This window comes from Pseudophryne corroboree (assembly GCF_028390025.1).
Source record: "Pseudophryne corroboree isolate aPseCor3 chromosome 3 unlocalized genomic scaffold, aPseCor3.hap2 SUPER_3_unloc_43, whole genome shotgun sequence".
Taxonomy (NCBI): Eukaryota; Metazoa; Chordata; class Amphibia; order Anura; family Myobatrachidae; genus Pseudophryne; species Pseudophryne corroboree.
In genome coordinates this window covers 306,290-328,166 of record NW_026967534.1, presented here as the reverse complement: position 1 = coordinate 328,166, position 21,877 = coordinate 306,290, and the positions used below count along the sequence as shown (strand labels likewise).

The following is a 21,877-nucleotide window of genomic DNA, read 5'->3' as shown; positions in this document are numbered from 1 at the left end:
AATCCCACATGATCTCTCAGTGTTACCTAAATGTATGCATAGGCGATGTTATATTACTACACAGCCCATGTCACCTCTAGTAATCCCACATGATCTCAGTGTTATCTAAATGTATGCACAGGCGATGTTATATTACTGCACAGCCCATGTCACCTCTAGTAATCCCACATGATCTCAGTGTTACCTAAATGTATGCACAGGCGATGTTCTATTACTGCACAGCCCATGTCACCTCTAGTAATCCCACATGATCTCTCAGTGTTACCTAAATGTATGCACAGGTGATGTTATATTACTGCACAGCCCATGTCACCTCTAGTAATCCCACATGATCTCTCAGTGTTACCTAAATGTATGCACAGGTGATGTTATATTACTGCCCATGTCACTTCTAGTAATCCCACATAATCTCTCAGTGTTATCTAAATGTATGCACAGGCGATGTTATATTACTGCACAGCCCATGTCACCTCTAGTAATCCCACATGATCTCGGTGTTACCTAAATGTATGCACAGGCGATGTTATATTACTGCACAGCCCATGTCACCTCTAGTAATCCCACATGATCTCTCAGTGTTACCTAAATGTATGCACAGGCGATGTTATATTACTGCACAGCCCATGTCACCTCTAGTAATCCCACATAATCTGTGTTACCTAAATGTATGCACAGGAGATGTTATATTACTGCACAGCCCATGTCACCTCTAGTAATCCCACATGATCTCAGTGTTATCTAAATGTATGCACAGGCGATGTTATATTACTGCACAACCCATGTCACCTCTAGTAATCCCACATAATCTCTCAGTGTTATCTAAATGTATGCACAGGCGATGTTATATTACTGCACAGCCCATGTCACCTCTCGTAATCCCACATGATCTCGGTGTTACCTAAATGTATGCACAGGCGATGTTATATTACTGCACAGCCCATGTCACCTCTAGTAATACCACATGATCTCTGTGTTATCTAAATGTATGCACAGGAGATGTTATATTACTGCACAGCCCATGTCACCTCTAGTAATCCCACATGATCTCAGTGTTACCTAAATGTATGCCCAGGCGATGTTATATTACTGCACAGCCCATGTCACCTCTAGTAATCCCACATGATCTCTCAGTGTTACCTAAATGTATGCACAGGAGATGTTATATTACTGCACAGCCCATGTCACCTCTAGTAATCCCACATGATCTCTCAGTGTTACCTAAATGTATGCACAGGCGATGTTATATTACTGCACAGTCCATGTCACCTCTAGTAATCCCACATGATCTCTCAGTGTTACCTAAATGTATGCACAGGCAATGTTATATTACTGCACAGCCCATGTCACCTCTAGTAATCACACATGATCTCAGTGTTACCTAAATGTATGCACAGGCGATGTTATATTACTGCACAGCCCATGTCACCTCTAGTAATCCCACATGATCTCAGTGTTACCTAAACGTATGCACAGGCGATGTTATATTACTGCACAGCCCATGTCACCTCTAGTAATCCCACATGATCTCAGTGTTACCTAAATGTATGCACAGGCGATGTTATATTACTGCACAGTCCATGTCACCTCTAGTAATCCCACATGATCTCAGTGTTACCTAAATGTATGCACAGGTGATGTTATATTACTGCACAGCCCATGTCACCTCTAGTAATCCCACATGATCTCTCAGTGTTACCTAAATGTATGCACAGGCGATGTTATATTACTGCACAGCCCATGTCACCTCTAGTAATCCCACATGATCTCAGTGTTACCTAAATGTATGCACAGGCGATGTTATATTACTGCACAGCCCCTGTCACCTCTAGTAATCCCACATGATCTCAGTGTTATCTAAATGTATGCACAGGCGATATTATATTACTGCACAGCCCATGTCACCTCTAGTAATCCCACATGATCTCAGTGTTACCTAAATGTATGCACAGGCGATGTTATATTACTGCACAGCCCAAGTAACCTCTAGTAATCCCACATGATCTCTCAGTGTTACCTAAATGTATGCACAGGCGACGTTATATTACTGCACAGCCCAAGTCACCTCTAGTAATCCCACATGATCTGTGTTACCTAAATGTATGCACAGGCGACGTTAAATTACTGCACAGCCCATGTCACCTCTAGTAATCCCACATGAGCTCAGTGTTACCTGAATGTATGCACAGGCGATGTTATATTACTGCACAGTCCATGTCACCTCTAGTAATCCCACATGATCTTTCAGTGTTACCTAAGTGTATGCACAGGCGATGTTATATTACTGCACAGCCCTTGTCACCTCTAGTAATCCCACATGATCTCAGTGTTACCTAAATGTATGCACAGGAGATGTTATATTACTGCGCAGTCCATGTCACCTCTAGTAACCTCACATGATCTCTCAGTGTTACCTAAATGTATGCACAGGCGATGTTATATTACTGCACAGTCCATGTCACCTCTAGTAATCCCACATGATCTTTCAGTGTTACCTAAGTGTATGCACAGGTGATGTTATATTACTGCACAGCCCTTGTCACCTCTAGTAATCCCACATGATCTCAGTGTTACCTAAATGTATGCACAGGAGATGTTATATTACTGCACAGTCCATGTCACCTCTAGTAACCTCACATGATCTCTCAGTGTTACCTAAATGTATGCACAGGCGATGTTATATTACTGCACAGCCCATGTCACCTCTAGTAATCCCACATGATCTCTCAGTGTTACCTACATGTATGCACAGGCGATGTTATATTACTGCACAGCCCATGTCACCTCTAGTAATCCCACATGATCTCAGTGTTACCTAAATGTATGCCCAGGCGATGTTATATTACTGCACAGCCCATGTCACCTCTAGTAATCCCACATGATCTCTCAGTGTTACCTAAATGTATGCACAGGTGATGTTCTATTACTGCACAGCCCATGTCACCTCTAGTAATCCCACATAATCTCTGTGTTACCTAAATGTATGCACAGGCGATGTTATATTACTGCACAGTCCATGTCACCTCTAGTAATCCCACACGATCTCAGTGTTACCTAAATGTATGCACAGGCGATGTTATATTACTGCACAGCCCATGTCATCTCTAGTAATCCCACATGATCTCTCAGTGTTACCTAAATGTATGCACAGGCGACGTTATATTACTGCACAGCCCAAGTCACCTCTAGTAATCCCACATGAGCTCAGTGTTACCTAAATGTATGCACAGGCGATGTTATATTACTGCACAGCCCATGTCACCTCTAGTAATCCCACACGATCTCAGTGTTACCTAAATGTATGCACAGGCGATGTTATATTACTGCACAGCCCATGTCACCTCTAGTAATCCCACACGATCTCAGTGTTACCTAAATGTATGCACAGGTGATGTTATATTACTGCACAGCCCATGTCACCTCTAGTAATCCCACATGATCTCAGTGTTACCTAAATGTATGCACAGGAGACGTTATATTACTGCACAGCCCATGTCACCTCTAGTAATCCCACATGATCTCAGTGTTACCTAAATGTATGCACAGGCGATGTTATATTACTGCACAGCCCATGTCACCTCTAGTAATCCCACATGATCTCTCAGTGTTACCTAAATGTATGCACAGGTGATGTTCTATTACTGCACAGCCCATGTCACCTCTAGTAATCCCACATGATCTCTGTGTTACCTAAATGTATGCACAGGCGATGTTATATTACTGCACAGTCCATGTCACCTCTAGTAATCCCACACGATCTCAGTGTTACCTAAATGTATGCACAGGCGATGTTATATTACTGCACAGCCCATGTCATCTCTAGTAATCCCACATGATCTCTCAGTGTTACCTAAATGTATGCACAGGCGACGTTATATTACTGCACAGCCCAAGTCACCTCTAGTAATCCCACATGATCTGTGTTACCTAAATGTATGCACAGGCGACGTTAAATTACTGCACAGCCCATGTCACCTCTAGTAATCCCACATGAGCTCAGTGTTACCTAAATGTATGCACAGGCGATGTTATATTTCTGCACAGTCCATGTCATCTCTAGTAATCCCACATGATCTCTCAGTGTTACCTAAATGTATGCATAGGCGATGTTATATTACTACACAGCCCATGTCACCTCTAGTAATCCCACATGATCTCTCAGTGTTACCTAAATGTATGCACAGGTGATGTTATATTACTGCACAGCCCATGTCACCTCTAGTAATCCCACATGATCTCTCAGTGTTACCTAAATGTATGCACAGGTGATGTTATATTACTGCCCATGTCACTTCTAGTAATCCCACATAATCTCTCAGTGTTATCTAAATGTATGCACAGGCGATGTTATATTACTGCACAGCCCATGTCACCTCTAGTAATCCCACATGATCTCGGTGTTACCTAAATGTATGCACAGGCGATGTTATATTACTGCACAGCCCATGTCACCTCTAGTAATCCCACATGATCTCTCAGTGTTACCTAAATGTATGCACAGGCGATGTTATATTACTGCACAGCCCATGTCACCTCTAGTAATCCCACATAATCTGTGTTACCTAAATGTATGCACAGGAGATGTTATATTACTGCACAGCCCATGTCACCTCTAGTAATCCCACATGATCTCAGTGTTATCTAAATGTATGCACAGGCGATGTTATATTACTGCACAAGCCATGTCACCTCTAGTAATCCCACATAATCTCTCAGTTTTATCTAAATGTATGCACAGGCGATGTTATATTACTGCACAGCCCATGTCACCTCTCGTAATCCCACATGATCTCGGTGTTACCTAAATGTATGCACAGGCGATGTTATATTACTGCACAGCCCATGTCACCTCTAGTAATACCACATGATCTCTGTGTTATCTAAATGTATGCACAGGAGATGTTATATTACTGCACAGCCCATGTCACCTCTAGTAATCCCACATGATCTCAGTGTTACCTAAATGTATGCCCTGGCGATGTTATATTACTGCACAGCCCATGTCACCTCTAGTAATCCCACATGATCTCTCAGTGTTACCTAAATGTATGCACAGGAGATGTTATATTACTGCACAGCCCATGTCACCTCTAGTAATCCCACATGATCTCTCAGTGTTACCTAAATGTATGCACAGGCGATGTTATATTACTGCACAGTCCATGTCACCTCTAGTAATCCCACATGATCTCTCAGTGTTACCTAAATGTATGCACAGGCAATGTTATATTACTGCACAGCCCATGTCACCTCTAGTAATCACACATGATCTCAGTGTTACCTAAATGTATGCACAGGCGATGTTATATTACTGCACAGCCCATGTCACCTCTAGTAATCCCACATGATCTCAGTGTTACCTAAACGTATGCACAGGCGATGTTATATTACTGCACAGCCCATGTCACCTCTAGTAATCCCACATGATCTCAGTGTTACCTAAATGTATGCACAGGCGATGTTATATTACTGCACAGTCCATGTCACCTCTAGTAATCCCACATGATCTCAGTGTTACCTAAATGTATGCACAGGTGATGTTATATTACTGCACAGCCCATGTCACCTCTAGTAATCCCACATGATCTCTCAGTGTTACCTAAATGTATGCACAGGCGATGTTATATTACTGCACAGCCCATGTCACCTCTAGTAATCCCACATGATCTCAGTGTTACCTAAATGTATGCACAGGCGATGTTATATTACTGCACAGCCCCTGTCACCTCTAGTAATCCCACATGATCTCAGTGTTATCTAAATGTATGCACAGGCGATATTATATTACTGCACAGCCCATGTCACCTCTAGTAATCCCACATGATCTCAGTGTTACCTAAATGTATGCACAGGCGATGTTATATTACTGCACAGCCCAAGTAACCTCTAGTAATCCCACATGATCTCTCAGTGTTACCTAAATGTATGCACAGGCGACGTTATATTACTGCACAGCCCAAGTCACCTCTAGTAATCCCACATGATCTGTGTTACCTAAATGTATGCACAGGCGACGTTAAATTACTGCACAGCCCATGTCACCTCTAGTAATCCCACATGAGCTCAGTGTTACCTAAATGTATGCACAGGCGATGTTATATTTCTGCACAGTCCATGTTATCTCTAGTAATCCCACATGATCTCTCAGTGTTACCTAAATGTATGCATAGGCGATGTTATATTACTACACAGCCCATGTCACCTCTAGTAATCCCACATGATCTCTCAGTGTTACCTAAATGTATGCATAGGCGATGTTATATTACTACACAGCCCATATCACCTCTAGTAATACCACATGATCTCTCAGTGTTACCTAAATGTATGCACAGGTGATGTTATATTACTGCACAGCCCATGTCACCTCTAGTAATCCCACATGATCTCTCAGTGTTACCTAAATGTATGCACAGGTGATGTTATATTACTGCACAGCCCATGTCACCTCTAGTAATCCCACATGATCTCTCAGTGTTACCTAAATGTATGCCCAGGCGATGTTATATTACTGCACAGCCCATGTCACCTCTAGTAATCCCACATGATCTCTGTGTTACCTAAATGTATGCACAGGCGATGTTATATTACTGCACAGCCCATGTCACCTCTAGTAATCCCACATGATCTCAGTGTTATCTAAATGTATGCACAGGCGATATTATATTACTGCACAGCCCATGTCACCTCTAGTAATCCCACATGATCTCAGTGTTACCTAAATGTATGCACAGGCGATGTTATATTACTGCACAGCCCATGTCATCTCTAGTAATCCCACATGATCTCTCAGTGTTATCTAAATGTATGCACAGGTGATGTTATATTACTGCACAGCCCATGTCACCTCTAGTAATCCCACATGATCTATCAGTGTTACCTAAATGTATGCACAGGTGATGTTATATTACTGCACAGCCCATGTCACCTCTAGTAATCCCACATGATCTCTCAGTGTTACCTAAATGTATGCACAGGCGATGTTATATTACTGCACAGCCCATGTCACCTCTAGTAATCCCACATGATCTCTCAGTGTTACCTAAATGTATGCACAGGCGATGTTATATTACTGCACAGCCCATGTCACCTCTAGTAATCCCACATGATCTCAGTGTTATCTAAATGTATGCACAGGCGATATTATATTACTGCACAGCCCATGTCACCTCTAGTAATCCCACATGATCTCAGTGTTACCTAAATGTATGCACAGGCGATGTTATATTACTGCACAGCCCATGTCACCTCTAGTAATCCCACATGATCTCGGTGTTACCTAAATGTATGCACAGGTGATGTTATATTACTGCACAGCCCATGTCACCTCTAGTAATCCCACATGTTCTCAGTGTTACCTAAATGTATGCACAGGCGATGTTATATTACTGCACAGCCCATGTCACCTCTAGTAATCCCACATGGTCTCAGTGTTACCTAAATGTATGCACAGGCGATGTTATATTACTGCACAGCCCATGTCACCTCTAGTAATCCCACATGTTCTCAGTGTTACCTAAATGTATGCACAGGCGATGTTATATTACTGCACAGCCCATGTCACCTCTAGTAATCCCACATGTTCTCAGTGTTACCTAAATGTATGCACAGGCAATGTTATATTACTGCACAGCCCATGTCACCTCTAGTAATCCCACATGGTCTCAGTGTTACCTAAATGTATGCACAGGCGATGTTATATTACTGCACAGCCCATGTCACCTCTAGTAATCCCACATGATCTCTGTGTTACCTAAATGTATGCACAGGCGATGTTATATTACTACACAGCCCATGTCACCTCTAGTAATACCACATGATCTCTCAGTGTTACCTAAATGTATGCACAGGTGATGTTATATTACTGCACAGCCCATGTCACCTCTAGTAATCCCACATGATCTCTCAGTGTTACCTAAATGTATGCACAGGTGATGTTATATTACTGCACAGCCCATGTCACCTCTAGTAATCCCACATGATCTCTCAGTGTTACCTAAATGTATGCCCAGGCGATGTTATATTACTGCACAGCCCATGTCACCTCTAGTAATCCCACATGATCTCTGTGTTACCTAAATGTATGCACAGGCGATGTTATATTACTGCACAGCCCATGTCACCTCTAGTAATCCCACATGATCTCAGTGTTATTTAAATGTATGCACAGGCGATATTATATTACTGCACAGCCCATGTCACCTCTAGTAATCCCACATGATCTCAGTGTTACCTAAATGTATGCACAGGCGATGTTATATTACTGCACAGCCCATGTCATCTCTAGTAATCCCACATGATCTCTCAGTGTTATCTAAATGTATGCACAGGCGATGTTATATTACTGCACAGTCCATGTCACCTCTAGTAATCCCACATGATCTTTCAGTGTTACCTAAGTGTATGCACAGGTGATGTTATATTACTGCACAGCCCTTGTCACCTCTAGTAATCCCACATGATCTCAGTGTTACCTAAATGTATGCACAGGAGATGTTATATTACTGCACAGTCCATGTCACCTCTAGTAACCTCACATGATCTCTCAGTGTTACCTAAATGTATGCACAGGCGATGTTATATTACTGCACAGCCCATGTCACCTCTAGTAATCCCACATGATCTCTCAGTGTTACCTACATGTATGCACAGGCGATGTTATATTACTGCACAGCCCATGTCACCTCTAGTAATCCCACATGATCTCAGTGTTACCTAAATGTATGCACAGGCGATGTTATATTACTGCACAGCCCATGTCACCTCTAGTAATCCCACATGATCTCTCAGTGTTACCTAAATGTATGCACAGGTGATGTTCTATTACTGCACAGCCCATGTCACCTCTAGTAATCCCACATAATCTCTGTGTTACCTAAATGTATGCACAGGCGATGTTATATTACTGCACAGTCCATGTCACCTCTAGTAATCCCACACGATCTGTGTTACCTAAATGTATGCACAGGCGATGTTATATTACTGCACAGCCCATGTCATCTCTAGTAATCCCACATGATCTCTCAGTGTTACCTAAATGTATGCACAGGCGACGTTATATTACTGCACAGCCCAAGTCACCTCTAGTAATCCCACATGAGCTCAGTGTTACCTAAATGTATGCACAGGCGATGTTATATTACTGCACAGCCCATGTCACCTCTAGTAATCCCACACGATCTCAGTGTTACCTAAATGTATGCACAGGCGATGTTATATTACTGCACAGCCCATGTCACCTCTAGTAATCCCACACGATCTCAGTGTTACCTAAATGTATGCACAGGTGATGTTATATTACTGCACAGCCCATGTCACCTCTAGTAATCCCACATGATCTCAGTGTTACCTAAATGTATGCACAGGAGACGTTATATTACTGCACAGCCCATGTCACCTCTAGTAATCCCACATGATCTCAGTGTTACCTAAATGTATGCACAGGCGATGTTATATTACTGCACAGCCCATGTCACCTCTAGTAATCCCACATGATCTCTCAGTGTTACCTAAATGTATGCACAGGTGATGTTCTATTACTGCACAGCCCATGTCACCTCTAGTAATCCCACATGATCTCTGTGTTACCTAAATGTATGCACAGGCGATGTTATATTACTGCACAGTCCATGTCACCTCTAGTAATCCCACACGATCTCAGTGTTACCTAAATGTATGCACAGGCGATGTTATATTACTGCACAGCCCATGTCATCTCTAGTAATCCCACATGATCTCTCAGTGTTACCTAAATGTATGCACAGGCGACGTTATATTACTGCACAGCCCAAGTCACCTCTAGTAATCCCACATGATCTGTGTTACCTAAATGTATGCACAGGCGACGTTAAATTACTGCACAGCCCATGTCACCTCTAGTAATCCCACATGAGCTCAGTGTTACCTAAATGTATGCACAGGCGATGTTATATTTCTGCACAGTCCATGTCATCTCTAGTAATCCCACATGATCTCTCAGTGTTACCTAAATGTATGCATAGGCGATGTTATATTACTACACAGCCCATGTCACCTCTAGTAATCCCACATGATCTCAGTGTTATCTAAATGTATGCACAGGCGATGTTATATTACTGCACAGCCCATGTCACCTCTAGTAATCCCACATGATCTCAGTGTTACCTAAATGTATGCACAGGCGATGTTCTATTACTGCACAGCCCATGTCACCTCTAGTAATCCCACATGATCTCTCAGTGTTACCTAAATGTATGCACAGGTGATGTTATATTACTGCACAGCCCATGTCACCTCTAGTAATCCCACATGATCTCTCAGTGTTACCTAAATGTATGCACAGGTGATGTTATATTACTGCCCATGTCACTTCTAGTAATCCCACATAATCTCTCAGTGTTATCTAAATGTATGCACAGGCGATGTTATATTACTGCACAGCCCATGTCACCTCTAGTAATCCCACATGATCTCGGTGTTACCTAAATGTATGCACAGGCGATGTTATATTACTGCACAGCCCATGTCACCTCTAGTAATCCCACATGATCTCTCAGTGTTACCTAAATGTATGCACAGGCGATGTTATATTACTGCACAGCCCATGTCACCTCTAGTAATCCCACATAATCTGTGTTACCTAAATGTATGCACAGGAGATGTTATATTACTGCACAGCCCATGTCACCTCTAGTAATCCCACATGATCTCAGTGTTATCTAAATGTATGCACAGGCGATGTTATATTACTGCACAAGCCATGTCACCTCTAGTAATCCCACATAATCTCTCAGTGTTATCTAAATGTATGCACAGGCGATGTTATATTACTGCACAGCCCATGTCACCTCTCGTAATCCCACATGATCTCGGTGTTACCTAAATGTATGCACAGGCGATGTTATATTACTGCACAGCCCATGTCACCTCTAGTAATACCACATGATCTCTGTGTTATCTAAATGTATGCACAGGAGATGTTATATTACTGCACAGCCCATGTCACCTCTAGTAATCCCACATGATCTCAGTGTTACCTAAATGTATGCCCTGGCGATGTTATATTACTGCACAGCCCATGTCACCTCTAGTAATCCCACATGATCTCTCAGTGTTACCTAAATGTATGCACAGGAGATGTTATATTACTGCACAGCCCATGTCACCTCTAGTAATCCCACATGATCTCTCAGTGTTACCTAAATGTATGCACAGGCGATGTTATATTACTGCACAGTCCATGTCACCTCTAGTAATCCCACATGATCTCTCAGTGTTACCTAAATGTATGCACAGGCAATGTTATATTACTGCACAGCCCATGTCACCTCTAGTAATCACACATGATCTCAGTGTTACCTAAATGTATGCACAGGCGATGTTATATTACTGCACAGCCCATGTCACCTCTAGTAATCCCACATGATCTCAGTGTTACCTAAACGTATGCACAGGCGATGTTATATTACTGCACAGCCCATGTCACCTCTAGTAATCCCACATGATCTCAGTGTTACCTAAATGTATGCACAGGCGATGTTATATTACTGCACAGTCCATGTCACCTCTAGTAATCCCACATGATCTCAGTGTTACCTAAATGTATGCACAGGTGATGTTATATTACTGCACAGCCCATGTCACCTCTAGTAATCCCACATGATCTCTCAGTGTTACCTAAATGTATGCACAGGCGATGTTATATTACTGCACAGCCCATGTCACCTCTAGTAATCCCACATGATCTCAGTGTTACCTAAATGTATGCACAGGCGATGTTATATTACTGCACAGCCCCTGTCACCTCTAGTAATCCCACATGATCTCAGTGTTATCTAAATGTATGCACAGGCGATATTATATTACTGCACAGCCCATGTCACCTCTAGTAATCCCACATGATCTCAGTGTTACCTAAATGTATGCACAGGCGATGTTATATTACTGCACAGCCCAAGTAACCTCTAGTAATCCCACATGATCTCTCAGTGTTACCTAAATGTATGCACAGGCGACGTTATATTACTGCACAGCCCAAGTCACCTCTAGTAATCCCACATGATCTGTGTTACCTAAATGTATGCACAGGCGACGTTAAATTACTGCACAGCCCATGTCACCTCTAGTAATCCCACATGAGCTCAGTGTTACCTAAATGTATGCACAGGCGATGTTATATTTCTGCACAGTCCATGTTATCTCTAGTAATCCCACATGATCTCTCAGTGTTACCTAAATGTATGCATAGGCGATGTTATATTACTACACAGCCCATGTCACCTCTAGTAATCCCACATGATCTCTCAGTGTTACCTAAATGTATGCATAGGCGATGTTATATTACTACACAGCCCATGTCACCTCTAGTAATACCACATGATCTCTCAGTGTTACCTAAATGTATGCACAGGTGATGTTATATTACTGCACAGCCCATGTCACCTCTAGTAATCCCACATGATCTCTCAGTGTTACCTAAATGTATGCACAGGTGATGTTATATTACTGCACAGCCCATGTCACCTCTAGTAATCCCACATGATCTCTCAGTGTTACCTAAATGTATGCCCAGGCGATGTTATATTACTGCACAGCCCATGTCACCTCTAGTAATCCCACATGATCTCTGTGTTACCTAAATGTATGCACAGGCGATGTTATATTACTGCACAGCCCATGTCACCTCTAGTAATCCCACATGATCTCAGTGTTATCTAAATGTATGCACAGGCGATATTATATTACTGCACAGCCCATGTCACCTCTAGTAATCCCACATGATCTCAGTGTTACCTAAATGTATGCACAGGCGATGTTATATTACTGCACAGCCCATGTCACCTCTAGTAATCCCACATGATCTATCAGTGTTACCTAAATGTATGCACAGGTGATGTTATATTACTGCACAGCCCATGTCACCTCTAGTAATCCCACATGATCTCTCAGTGTTACCTAAATGTATGCACAGGCGATGTTATATTACTGCACAGCCCATGTCACCTCTAGTAATCCCACATGATCTCAGTGTTATCTAAATGTATGCACAGGCGATATTATATTACTGCACAGCCCATGTCACCTCTAGTAATCCCACATGATCTCAGTGTTACCTAAATGTATGCACAGGCGATGTTATATTACTGCACAGCCCATGTCACCTCTAGTAATCCCACATGATCTCGGTGTTACCTAAATGTATGCACAGGTGATGTTATATTACTGCACAGCCCATGTCACCTCTAGTAATCCCACATGTTCTCAGTGTTACCTAAATGTATGCACAGGCGATGTTATATTACTGCACAGCCCATGTCACCTCTAGTAATCCCACATGGTCTCAGTGTTACCTAAATGTATGCACAGGCGATGTTATATTACTGCACAGCCCATGTCACCTCTAGTAATCCCACATGTTCTCAGTGTTACCTAAATGTATGCACAGGCGATGTTATATTACTGCACAGCCCATGTCACCTCTAGTAATCCCACATGTTCTCAGTGTTACCTAAATGTATGCACAGGCAATGTTATATTACTGCACAGCCCATGTCACCTCTAGTAATCCCACATGGTCTCAGTGTTACCTAAATGTATGCACAGGCGATGTTATATTACTGCACAGCCCATGTCACCTCTAGTAATCCCACATGATCTCTGTGTTACCTAAATGTATGCACAGGCGATGTTATATTACTACACAGCCCATGTCACCTCTAGTAATACCACATGATCTCTCAGTGTTACCTAAATGTATGCACAGGTGATGTTATATTACTGCACAGCCCATGTCACCTCTAGTAATCCCACATGATCTCTCAGTGTTACCTAAATGTATGCACAGGTGATGTTATATTACTGCACAGCCCATGTCACCTCTAGTAATCCCACATGATCTCTCAGTGTTACCTAAATGTATGCCCAGGCGATGTTATATTACTGCACAGCCCATGTCACCTCTAGTAATCCCACATGATCTCTGTGTTACCTAAATGTATGCACAGGCGATGTTATATTACTGCACAGCCCATGTCACCTCTAGTAATCCCACATGATCTCAGTGTTATTTAAATGTATGCACAGGCGATATTATATTACTGCACAGCCCATGTCACCTCTAGTAATCCCACATGATCTCAGTGTTACCTAAATGTATGCACAGGCGATGTTATATTACTGCACAGCCCATGTCATCTCTAGTAATCCCACATGATCTCTCAGTGTTATCTAAATGTATGCACAGGTGATGTTATATTACTGCACAGCCCATGTCACCTCTAGTAATCCCACATGATCTCTCAGTGTTACCTAAATGTATGCACAGGTGATGTTATATTACTGCACAGCCCATGTCACCTCTAGTAATCCCACATGATCTCTCAGTGTTACCTAAATGTATGCCCAGGCGATGTTATATTACTGCACAGCCCATGTCACCTCTAGTAATCCCACATGATCTCTGTGTTACCTAAATGTATGCACAGGCGATGTTATATTACTGCACAGCCCATGTCACCTCTAGTAATCCCACATGATCTCAGTGTTATCTAAATGTATGCACAGGCGATATTATATTACTGCACAGCCCATGTCACCTCTAGTAATCCCACATGATCTCAGTGTTACCTAAATGTATGCACAGGCGATGTTATATTACTGCACAGCCCATGTCACCTCTAGTAATCCCACATGATCTCGGTGTTACCTAAATGTATGCACAGGTGATGTTATATTACTGCACAGCCCATGTCACCTCTAGTAATCCCACATGTTCTCAGTGTTACCTAAATGTATGCACAGGCGATGTTATATTACTGCACAGCCCATGTCACCTCTAGTAATCCCACATGGTCTCAGTGTTACCTAAATGTATGCACAGGCGATGTTATATTACTGCACAGCCCATGTCACCTCTAGTAATCCCACATGATCTCAGTGTTACCTAAATGTATGCACAGGCGATGTTATATTACTGCACAGCCCATGTCACCTCTAGTAATCCCACATGTTCTCAGTGTTACCTAAATGTATGCACAGGCAATGTTATATTACTGCACAGCCCATGTCACCTCTAGTAATCCCACATGGTCTCAGTGTTACCTAAATGTATGCACAGGCGATGTTATATTACTGCACAGCCCATGTCACCTCTAGTAATCCCACATGATCTCAGTGTTACCTAAATGTATGCACAGGCGATGTTATATTACTGCACAGCCCATGTCACCTCTAGTAATCCCACATGATCTCAGTGTTACCTAAATGTATGCACAGGCGATGTTATATTACTGCACAGCCCATGTCACCTCTAGTAATCCCACATGATCTCTCAGTGTTACCTAAATGTATGCACAGGCGATGTTATATTACTGCACAGCCCATGTCATCTCTAGTAATCCCACATGATCTCAGTGTTACCTAAATGTATGCACAGGCGATGTTATATTACTGCACAGCCCATATCACCTCTAGTAATCCCACATGATCTCAGTGTTACCTAAATGTATGCACAGGCGATGTTATATTACTGCACAGCCCATGTCACCTCTAGTAATCCCACATGATCTCTCAGTGTTACCTAAATGTATGCACAGGTGATGTTATATTACTGCATAGCCCATGTCACCTCTAGTAATACCACATGTTCTCTCAGTGTTAGTAACACTCCTGTCCAAGCTTCCTAGTATTATTTTCAAGAAAACATAAAAGCAATGCCAGAAATACAGTACTGGATACAATGTCTGTTACAGAATTATATATTGTACCATGTAACACCCTGGGTCTTGTCTACTCATTTTATAGTAATTTTCCAGTTTTGATCATGATCTTTACCAGATTTTAATTGTTTTATGAAAATTCACATTTCCAAAATGTATTTTATTTCCAGCAGATGGACACACAAGCAGGAATATCTCAGAAGTACATCTAATATCATCCCCGGAATGTGAAATAACAGATGACAGTAGACAGGATTCTCCAGGAACTAATCTCATTACCCCAATTATACATCCAGCTCTATCAGCTGATCCCTCTGATCCTGGGAAATGTTCTCCTGATCACTCTGATATTGGTGCATCTGTTACAGCTCTGACAGTAGATACAGTGTTTTCCTGTTCTATAGATGCACCTTGTTTTACACAGAACACAAAGCTTATTGCACATCAGCCATCTAAGGCAGGTGAGAGACCATTTCCATGTTCTGAGTGTGGGAAATGTTTTGCACGGAAATCATTTCTTGTTATACATGAGAGAAGTCACACCGGAGAGAAGCTATTTTCATGTTCTGAGTGTGGGAAATGTTTTACATCCAAATCATATTTTGTCATACATCAGAAAACTCACATAGGTGAGAGTCCATTTACATGTTCTGAGTGTGGGAAATGTTTTACACGGAAATTACATCTTGTTCAACATGAGAGAAGTCACACCGGAGAGAAGCCATTTTCATGTTCAGAGTGTGGGAAATGTTTTGCACTGAAATCAACTCTTATCAGACATGAGAGAAGTCACACCGGAGAGAAGCCATTATCATGTGCTGAGTGTGGGAAATGTTTTACAGTGAAATCAACTCTTATTAGACATGAGAGAAGTCACACCGGAGAGAAGCCATTTACATGTTCTGAGTGTGGGAAATGTTTTACACAGAAATCATTTCTTGTTATACATGAGAGAAGTCACACCGGAGAGAAGCCATTTTCTTGTTCTGAGTGTGGAAAAGGTTTTTCACACAAGTCATATCTTGTTATACATGAGAGAAGTCACACTGGAGTGAAGCCATTTACATGTTCTGAGTGTGGGAAATGTTTTTCACTGAAATCGAATCTTGTTCAACATGAGAGAAGTCACACCGGAGAGAAGCCATTTTCATGTTCTGAGTGTGGAAAACTATTTTCACACAAATCATGTCTTGTTACACATGAGAGAAATCACACCGGAGAGGGGCCATTTTCATGTTCTGAGTGTGGGAAATGTTTTGCACAGAAATCAACTCTTGTTATACATGAGAGAAGTCACACCGGAGAGAAGCCATTTCCATGTTCTGAGTGTGGGAAATGTTTTTCACTGAAATCGAATCTTGTTCAACATGAGAGAAGTCACACTGGAGAGAAGCCATTTTCTTGTTTTGAGTGTGGAAAAGGTTTTTCACACAAGTCATATCTTGTTATACATGAGAAAAGTCACACCGGACTGAAGCCATTTACATGTTCTGAGTGTGGGAAATGTTTTTCACTGAAATCGAATCTTGTTCAACATGAGAGAAGTCACACTGGAGAGAAGCCATTTTCTTGTTCTGAGTGTGGAAAAGGTTTTTCACAAAAGTCACAACTTGTTACACATGAGAGAAGTCACACTGGAGAGAAGCCATTTTCTTGTTCTGAGTGTGGAAAAGGTTTTTCACACAAGTCACATCTTGTTACACATGAGAGAAGTCACACAGGTGAGAGGCTATTTTCATGTTCTGAGTGTGGGAAAGGGTTTATACGGAAATCACATCTTGTTACACATGAGAGACGTCACACAGGTGAGAAGCCATTTTCATGTTCTGAGTGTGGGAAAAGTTTTATACAGAAATCACATCTTGTTCAACATGAGAGAACTCACAGACGTTTGCAGCCATTTGCATGCTCTGAGTGATTAATAAATCACCTCTTGTTGGACACAGTAGACATCACACAGGTGGGGAACCATTTTAATCTTCTGGAGTATACTCATCTTCACCATTTGCCTGCATTGTTCCTTCAGGTTTTATCCTATGTCCTGTGTTGTTTTTTTTTACAATATACATGCTGCTACTGGGTGAAATAATAAGACGTCATGTCCTCCTTTACCTCTACTATGCAGATAACCTGTCTTTGCTCCAGGTACTGAAAACAATACCAATACTAAATGTCTAGCTGAGCTCCAGGTGTGGGTGATGCCAGTTGGCCGTGACTCAATCCTAGCGAAACAGGTCCATATGCTAATGCACGCCGACTCTCCTGTCTTCTGATTACTTCCTCCCACTCCTATCCAAGATTTTTCACGTGCTGCTCCCTTTCTCTGGAATGCTTTACCTCTCCCCCTCAGACTGTTACCAGCAGTACCAAGAATCTGCCATAGTTCATTTGTGGTTGATCTGTTAGCTATGCAGCCCTGACCATGGAACCTGCTGCCTCGCACAGTCCAAGAGACCTCCACCCTGGAGACCACAAACAGACTGATGACTGTTACTCACATGTTTCATTAATGTTCCTTCACTTCCTAAATATACATCCCACATGCTGAGGTCTTTATTCTGTTCTACTTATTGTGTATCTTGTGCTCTGTGTAAATGTAAATGTAAAGTTCTGTGAGTGCTATTGGGAGGAAAGTGATGTATAAGTAACATTATTACTGGTGAGACTGACAGGAGTCAGATCTAGTTACACCATACGTTACATATACAGAAGGGGAAATGTATAAGTAACATTATTACTGGTGAGAGTGACAGGAGTCAGATCTAGTTACACCATACGTCACATATACAGAAGGGAAATGTATAAGTAACATTATTACTGGTGAGAATGACAGGAGTCAGATCTAGTTACACCATACTTTACATGTACAGAAGGGGAAATGTATAAGTATCATTATTACTGGTGAGAATGATAGGAGTCAGATCTAGTTACACCATGCGTTACATATACAGAATGGGGAAATGTTTAAGTAACATTATTACTGGTGAGAGTGACAGGAGTCAGATCTAGTTACACCATACGTCACATACACAGAAGGGGATATGTATAAGTAACATTATTACCAGTGAGAATGACAGAAGTCAGATCTAATTACACCATACTTTCCATATACAGAAGGGGAACTGTATAAGTAACAATATTCCTGGTGAAAATGACAGTAGTCAGATCTAATTACACCATACTTTACATATACAGAAGGGGAATTGTATAAGTAGCATTATCACTGATGAGAATGATGAGTCAGATCAAGTTATAACATATGTTACATATACAGAAGGGGAAATGTATAAGTAACATTACTGGTGAGAATGACCGGAGTCAGATCTAGTTACACCATACATTACATATACAGAAGGGGAAATGTATAAGTAACATTATTACTGGTGAGAATGACAGGAGTCAGATCTAGTTACACCATACGTTACATATACAGAAGGGGAAATGTATAAGTAACATTATTACCAGTGAGAATGACAGAAGTCAGATCTAGTTACACCATACGTTACATATACAGAAGGGAAAATGTATAAGTAACATTATTACTGGTAAGAATTACAGGAGTCAGATCTACTTACACCATACGTTCCATATACAGAAGGGGAAATGTATAATTAACATTATTACTGGTGAGAATGACAGAAGTCAGATCTAGTTACACCATACGTTCCATATACAGAAGGGGAAATGTATAATTAACATTTACTGGTGCAAATGACAGGAGTCAGATCTAGTTACACCATACGTTCCATATGCAGAATGGGAAATGTATAAGTAACATTATTACTGGTGATAATGACAGGAGTCAGATCTAGTTACACCATACGTTCCATATACAGAAGGAGAAATGTCTAATTAACATTATTACTGGTGAGAATGACGGGAGTCAGATCTAGTTACACCATACGTTACATATACAGAAGGGGAAATGTATAAGTAACATTATTACTGGTGAGAATGACAGAAGTCAGATCTAGTTACACCAGACGTTACATATACAGAAGAAGAAATGTATAATTAACATTATTACTGGTGAGAATGACAGGAGTCAGATCTAGTTACACCATACGTTCTATATACAGAAGGGGAAATGTATAAGTAACATTATTACTGGTGAGAATGACAGGAGTCAGATCAAGTTACACCATGCGTTACATATACAGAAGGGGAAATGTATAAGTAACATTATTATTGGTGAGAATGACAGGAGTCAGATCTAGTTACACCATACGTTCCATGTACAGAAGGGGAAATGTATAAGTAACATTATTACTGGTGAGAATGACAGGAGTCAGATCTAATTACACCATACGTTCCATATACAGAAGGGGAAATGTATAAGTAACAATATTCCTGGTGAAAATGACAGGAGTCAGATTTAGTTACACCATACGTTACATATACAGAAGGGGAAATGTATAAGTAACATTATTACCGGTGAGAATGACAGGAGTCAGATCTAGTTACACCATACGTTACATATACAGAAGGGGAAATGTATAAGTAACATTATCACTGATGAGAATGACGAGTCATATCTAGTTATAACATACGTTACATATACAGAAGGGGAAATGTATAAGTAACATTACTGGTGAGAATGACAGGAGTCAGATCTAGTTACACCATACGTTACATATACAGAAGGGGAAATGTATAAGTAACATTATTACTGGTGAGAATGACAGGAGTCAGATCTAGTTACACCATACGTCACATACACAGAAGGGGATATGTATAAGTAACATTATTACCAGTGAGAATGACAGAAGTCAGATCTAGTTACACCATACGTTCCATATACAGAAGGGGAAATGTATAAGTAACATTATTACTGGTGAGAATGACAGGAGTCAGATCTAGTTACACCATACGTTACATATACAGAAGGGGAAATGTATAAGTATCATTATTACTGGTGAGAATGACAGGAGTCAGAACTAGTTACACCATACATTACATATACAGAAGGGGAAATGTATAAGTAACATTATTACTGGTGAGAATGACAGGAGTCAGATCAAGTTACACCATGCGTTACATATACAGAAGGGGAAATGTATAAGTAACATTATTATTGGTGAAAATGACAGGAGTCAGATCTAGTTACACCATACGTTCCATATACAGAAGGGGAAATGTATAAGTAACATTATTACTGGTGAGAATGACAGGAGTCAGATCTAATTACACCATACGTTCCATATACAGAAGGGGAAATGTATAAGTAACAATATTCCTGGTGAAAATGACAGGATTCAGATCTAGTTACACCATACATTACATATACAGAAGGGGAAATGTATAAGTAACATTATTACCGGTGAGAATGACAGGAGTCAGATCTAGTTACACCATACGTTACATATACAGAAGGGGAAATGTATAAGTAACATTATCACTGATGAGAATGACGAGTCATATCTAGTTATAACATACGTTACATATACAGAAGGGGAAATGTATAAGTAACATTACTGGTGAGAATGACAGGAGTCAGATCTAGTTACACCATACGTTACATATACAGAAGGGGAAATGTATAAGTAACATTATTACTGGTGAGAATGACAGGAGTCAGATCTAGTTACACCATACGTTACATATACAGAAGGGGAAATGTATAAGTAACATTATTACTGGTGAGAATGACAGAAGTCAGATCTAGTTACACCATACGTTACATATACAGAAGGGGAAATGTATAAGTAACATTATTACTGGTGAGAATGACAGAAGTCAGATCTAGTTACACCATACGTTACATATACAGAAGGGGAAATGTATAAGTAACATTATTACTGGTGAGAATGACAGAAGTCAGATCTAGTTACACCATACGTTACATATACAGAAGGGGAAATGTATAAGTAACATTATTACTGGTGAGAATGACAGGAGTCAGATCTAGTTACACCATATGTTACATATAGAGAAGGGGAAATGTATAAGTAACAATATTCCTGGTGAAAATGACAGGAGTCAGATCTAGTTACACCATACATTACATATACAGAAGGGGAAATGTATAAGTAACATTATTACTGGTGAGAATGACAGAAGTCAGATCTAGTTACACCATACGTTACATATACAGAAGGGGAAATGTATAAGTAACATTATTACTGGTGAGAATGACAGAAGTCAGATCTAGTTACACCATACGTTATATATACAGAAGGGGAAATGTA

At 41.0% G+C, this 21,877-nt stretch overlaps 1 protein-coding gene across 1 annotated transcript in view; it reads left to right on the top strand.

Moving 5' to 3' along the window:
* Positions 1-18,245, top strand: part of LOC134984249 (oocyte zinc finger protein XlCOF6-like) — a 292,312-nt gene extending 274,067 nt beyond the window's left edge. Inside the window, exon 5 of the mRNA XM_063949875.1 lies at positions 15,860-18,245. Coding sequence (XP_063805945.1) covers positions 15,860-17,607 — 1,748 coding nt within the window. The 3' untranslated portion in view covers positions 17,608-18,245. The remainder of the gene's footprint in view (positions 1-15,859) is intronic.
* The last annotated feature ends 3,632 nt before the right edge of the window (positions 18,246-21,877 follow it).